The sequence below is a fragment of the Mus caroli genome, chromosome 3 (genome assembly GCF_900094665.2).
Source record: "Mus caroli chromosome 3, CAROLI_EIJ_v1.1, whole genome shotgun sequence".
Classification (NCBI taxonomy): Eukaryota; Metazoa; Chordata; class Mammalia; order Rodentia; family Muridae; genus Mus; species Mus caroli.
Genome location: NC_034572.1, coordinates 126,422,149 through 126,427,772, shown reverse-complemented (window position 1 = coordinate 126,427,772; position 5,624 = coordinate 126,422,149). Strand labels below are relative to the sequence as shown.

The following is a 5,624-nucleotide window of genomic DNA, read 5'->3' as shown; positions in this document are numbered from 1 at the left end:
GCGCTATGGGGGACTTTTGGGATAGCATTGGAAATGTAATTGAGGAAAATATGTAATAAAAACATTAAAAATCAAAAAAAAAATAAAAGTATCTAAAAAAAAAAAAAAAGAACTGAAAGATGGTATAAAACTTGGCATATATAGGCTTTGGGTCTAATTGATTTCAGAGTGTGATTATTTTTATTTGCAATATTTTATAATAAAGTTTTTTTTTTAACTTTTAAAAATGAAAGTGGTTACTGTGAATGGCTTTTCTTTTCTATTTCTGTCCTGATAAGTTACCACAAGCAAGGCATCTTGAAGTCCCATGTATTTATCGTCTAACAGTTATGTAGGTCAGAAATCTGGATCACAGGAAGTCAATCAACAGCTGACTCTTGTCTAAGGGCTCCCTGAAGTACTTAGAACCTGCAGTTTCCTGCAGTTATGTAACTAAGGTCCATGTTTCTCTCCTGGCTGTGACCAAGAGTCCTGAACTTGTGGAAGCCACCCACGTTCCCTGCTTCTCTTCCGGTGGAAGCCTGCTGTGGTGCTGTCTGGGGTTTGGTTTACATTTTTCTGCCTCCTGTACCGTCTCCCTGGCTCCCTCCCTCATATAACTTTCTTTAAGAGCTTGTAAGTAGGTTGAATCCACCCATATTGTTGAGGACAGTCCTTGAACTGTAACCGTAGTCACATCTGCAAGAGTTGGTTTCTGCCCTGGCTGTAAATTCTAGGTGTCTTTAGGGGACAGAGCCTGGTCACATATGCTTGCAGATCTCCACCTGTGGATGTTACTCCGAACATCCTGTCTCACCTGATACCCTGGCCCATAAGCATAATTAGATTCTGCCTCATTATGGGGAGTGACTGTGTCACAGGGGCTAGTGGTATGTCTGGTTGTCTCTACATTGGCCTCATTTTTAATCACTGACCCTCCCTCCCTTATATGAATTAAAGACACAGAATGGCATTAATCTACTTTATCATTCTGTCTGTGTTTACATTCCATTATCAACAAGTAGTTACCCAGACATATGGTGCTTGTAGTAAAACAATTAGTTCTTCCTCCATATTTTCCATTAATCAAAAGGTGCTGGCTTCTACCACAAATAACCAGTTGTTGTTTTTTTTTTCAATTTGGAATTTTTGAAGTGTCATTATTGGCTTATACATTTGATATTTTAAATAATCAATTGCTGGGGGGTGAGGGATTCCCCGCATGAATGCTCAGATATCCCTGTTTTTGCTCATTGATACCCTGTTTGGGTTGCTCTGAATTCTTTTGACAAATAATAGTAATTAGATGAGTGTTGCCTTCTGCTGTGAGATGTTATAGCTCATCTTGCTCATTTCTAGCTTCCTGTGTCAGGTAGGTCTTGTGAGTTGAACTCAGGTTCTGTATTGAGAAGAAGATAGATGCTAAGGTCTGCTTCTGCTTTCCAGGTGGCCTTGCACGCTTGTGGAGTGGCAACAGACATGGTGATCGAGCACTGCATTCAAACACGGGCTTCCTTCATCACATGCCCCTGCTGTTACGGATTCATCCAGAACACATCCAAGTTTAATTTCCCAAAAAGGTGACATTTAGTGTTTTACATAAGACACCAATATGGGGTGAGTGGGTACATAAGATTTGTTTAAATAATGTTGCAGTGAAAGCTGGGGACAGTGACACACACCCATAATCCTAACGCTCAGAAGGCAGAGGCAGACTGGGCTCTGAGTTTGAAGTTAGCCTGGGCTTCAGATGAAACTCCGGGACAACAAGGCTACATAGAGAAACCCTGTTTCAAACAAACAAACAAATAAATAAAAGCAAGCTAAAGTTGCAGTGAGATTTGAATGTGAGATTGATTGTCTTTCCCACAGTGTGGCAGGTATCACTTATGAACAGGATTGAGAAGAGTAGCTCTCCTGTCTGCTACTGCCTTTTCTTTTAGATACAATTAGAAGCAAGTCTAAGAATCAGACCAGTAGAAGTCTGTTGACTTCCTGGCCTCCCTGTGTTCTAAATGAAACTAGAACCACCCTTGGAAAGAGACAGTGGAGTGAATGGCTAAGTGCTTAGACTCTGGAGACATCGTGATAGGTGCCGAGTGAGCATTTGATGATGGTGTATATATCACTGAAAACTGGCAAAGAGCCCCAGAGCAGGCCTGTAAGCTTTATGCAGAGGAGGTTGAAGTAGGAGTTTCACCTCAAGTTTAAAGCCAGCCTAGGCACATAAGACTCTGTGTCTATAAACAAACAACAGAAAGAAGAGGACATGTGGTAAATCCTCTGATAGCATAAATCCTGCATAAATGTGAGTTGTTGCTAATAGTTACAAGCATCCACAGGGCCTCGAAGATGACTCACCCAACCAAAACAGGCGTTTTGGTGCACGCCTTTAATCCCAGCACTTGGGAGGCAGAGGCAGGTGGGTTATTGTGAGTTTGAAGACAGCCTGGGGTACAAAGAGAGTTCTAGTGTAGCCAGGGCTGGTAGACAGCCTGTCTGGGGACAGGGCTGGTTATTTAAAAATAATAAAAATAGTATTCCCAGATGTTGATTAGATTTGATGGCCATTTTCATGATCTTTCTTACCCCACATAGAAGAGGAAGAAATATTAATTCTCATCACTTTTCTTAGAGGACAACCCATGCGACATTTCACTCTCATGGTTCATAGTAATTAAGAATCAGAAGCTAAATACATCAGTTTGGGGACTTCTGTCCTATATCAAAACAGCTCCGTAGGACACAAAAATCAATCACATAATTATCTTTAGAAACTATAGAAATTTCCACTGGAATTTATTTAAAAATCTCTAGTGTAAGTAACAGTATGAAACATCTTTTCCTATTCTATTATTTGGTTCTTGCAATAGTTCACAAGCTGAGAAAAAAAACAAAGAAATCATAGATAGATAGATAGATAGATAGATAGATAGATAGATAGATAGATAGTATTTGTGTATATAATATACTTTTATATGTATATTTGAGGATTATTAAACAGTTAAAATCTGATAAAATGTGTGGCTTTCCAGGGCATTATGAAATATGTAAGTCTAACAGCAGCATAAGATTGTTAATTTGACCAATTCAGATTTCTATCCTAGTTTTACTGATTTAAAAATCTCGGTTTCATGTCACCTTTTTTATAGCCTTGTAGATTTACTGTCACTTTGCTCTGTATCCTTAGAACTCAGAATAAATTCAGAACATTTATTTCTTTGTGTATGAAAACTAGCCGATTCGCCAAAGGTGGAGGTGTGAATTATAGCCTTTTGTTTCTAAAATATGTAAAATCACAAGTGATTTTTAATTGATACTAATGAAGTTAGTATTATATAGACTACCCTATTTTTATTGAGTTAATGGAGAGCGGACTGTAACACTGGGATGGGGCATATGACATACATGGTACTTTTAACACTTATGATAGCTTTGATTTCTGGCTAACTTTTCTTATGTTTGACACTTAAATAAACTTGTCTACAATTTACATATATTAACCAACCAATAGAGAGCTCTACCTACAACCACATTCTTTGTCCAGCTTTATACCTCCTGACAGCATTCCCTGTGCCCTAACACCACAGCTCCGTGCCAAGCAGTTAGGCTCAGCTCTACACTCCAGAGCCCATGAAAGGTCAAATGAGTCTCTGTCTGTCTCCCACCTTTGCCTGTTCCTGCCCACAAAAGCAGCGTTAAAGGTTCTTGCCCTCCTCCTCTATGTCACTGCCCTCCCTCTGCCTTATAAATGGAGGGCTCTTCCCCACACACCCGTGCCTGGCACGGCACTCCTTTCTAGGGAGCAATGAGATCAAAGTAACTTTCCGTGGCGGCGGCCTCCTAGTCCAAAGCCCTGCCACAGCCGATCCATACAGAGAGCCACATAGTAGAGCGGCAGAAGCCGTGCGTGCTCTCTTACAGGGCTTACAGTCTATGACGGAAGTTCTTCCAGCCCATAACATCCTGGTGCTCTGTTCTTAGTCCTACATAAACACGTTTCAGGGTGAAGTAGTTCTTCATTTGGGATAACCTTTTATATTCTTCAGATATAGTACATATTATTATTTATAATTCAGGTTATTTGACATTCTTTACATTAAAATGATAACTAATTCTTTTTTGTTTTCTGTTCTAGTGAAAAATTCAAGAAAACTTTATCATACAAGGTAAGCCCTTTTTAAGAGATGTAGATGTCCTATGCATATACTTGTTTGTGCGTGTACCGTGTGTCCTGGAGTTCATTATTTGCCCAAGCTGGCTTCCAGCTCATGGCAGCTCTCTTGCCTCGGTCTCTCGAGTGCTGGATTACAGACATGAACTACCCTTACTCCTTCCTATGCAACTTTTGATCCTTCATATTTTTCATCCCAAAATTTGTCTTATAAATCTACAGATATATTGGATTACTCAAAAATATCCAGTATGGCTTTAAATTTTTTTAATTCAGATTAACTCTGAATAGTGAATGAGATTTGGAAAGGATATGAGATTCATATTTTTTTCTCCCCTGCTTACATGCAAGTTAACGAGTTATCTGGCATAGTAAATCTGACAGGGACAAGAGCCAGCTGTTGCTTAAAGTAGCAGTAGCCAGAGTCTGGTCATCTTCATGCTGACACCCTGAGGCCCACCATCGGGACATGAGCCTGCCCGTGCCCGTCTTTTACTTTACAGGGTAACTGTCTTCAAGGCCAATCACCTAATGACATGGTTGGAAAGATAGACTGGGACAGAGGGAAATTTTCTATAAAAAGTCAGGTGTTTTTGTCTCTGCTGGCCACATACAAATCTCCTATGCATTCTCCATTGTCCTCGTCATTTATATTGTTTTTATTGTTCTTAGGTTTGAGCTGCCCAAAAGTAGTTCCCAGGCTGATTGCACCAAAGTTTGTCAGTCTCTGGCCTGGAACAAAGGCAGTCAGTTCTTGCTTATAGAAACACACACACAAAATAATACCACTTGGAAATCCCTCTCCCAACAGCCGTGAGTGGTAGGTTTGAGCCACTAACCTGAGCAGAGCAGTTTCCATCCATCTGAGCATCACCCATAGCAACTGTCCAGTAACATGACATGCAGAATATAAGAAGTGATATCTGAGCTAAATATAAAGATCTGTTAAGGCTTGATAATTAGTTTGAATTTTAATGTAATTCCACTTTTTACATAAACACTGTGAAACGTAGTTTCATTTTATGGTCAAGGCTGTATGGACGAGACTGATTTTTTTCAGTACTTTTAGTTCCTGTATCTAACAGTGAAGTAGAGTCTCCTTTTATATATATGTAGATATACATGTATATATCTATATATATTATCATTATTAATATTAGGTATTTATTTCATTTACATTTCCAATAGTATCCCAAAAGTCCCCCACACCCTCCCAAACCCACTCCCCTACCCACCCACTCCCACTTATTGGCCCTGGCGTACCCCTGTATTGAGGCAGATAAAGTTTGCACAACCAATGGGCCTCTCTTTCCACTGATGGCCGAGTAGGCCATCTTCTGATTCATATGCAGCTAGAGACACAAGCTCCGGGAGGGGCAGGGGGTACTGGTTAGTTCATATTGTTGTTCCACCTATAGGGTTGCAGATACCCCCAGATCCTTGGGTACTTTCTCTAGCTCCTCCATTGGGG

The 5,624-nt window shown here is 40.1% G+C and overlaps 1 protein-coding gene across 5 annotated transcripts in view; it reads left to right on the top strand.

Moving 5' to 3' along the window:
- Gstcd (glutathione S-transferase C-terminal domain containing) overlaps positions 1-5,624 on the top strand; it is a 103,500-nt gene that overhangs the window by 89,863 nt on the left and 8,013 nt on the right. For all 5 annotated transcript variants that reach the window (XM_029475262.1, XM_029475263.1, XM_021157657.1 and 2 more), the window contains 2 exons: positions 1,426-1,559; positions 4,118-4,148. In XM_029475262.1, coding sequence (XP_029331122.1) covers positions 1,426-1,559; positions 4,118-4,148 — 165 coding nt within the window. The remainder of the gene's footprint in view (positions 1-1,425; positions 1,560-4,117; positions 4,149-5,624) is intronic.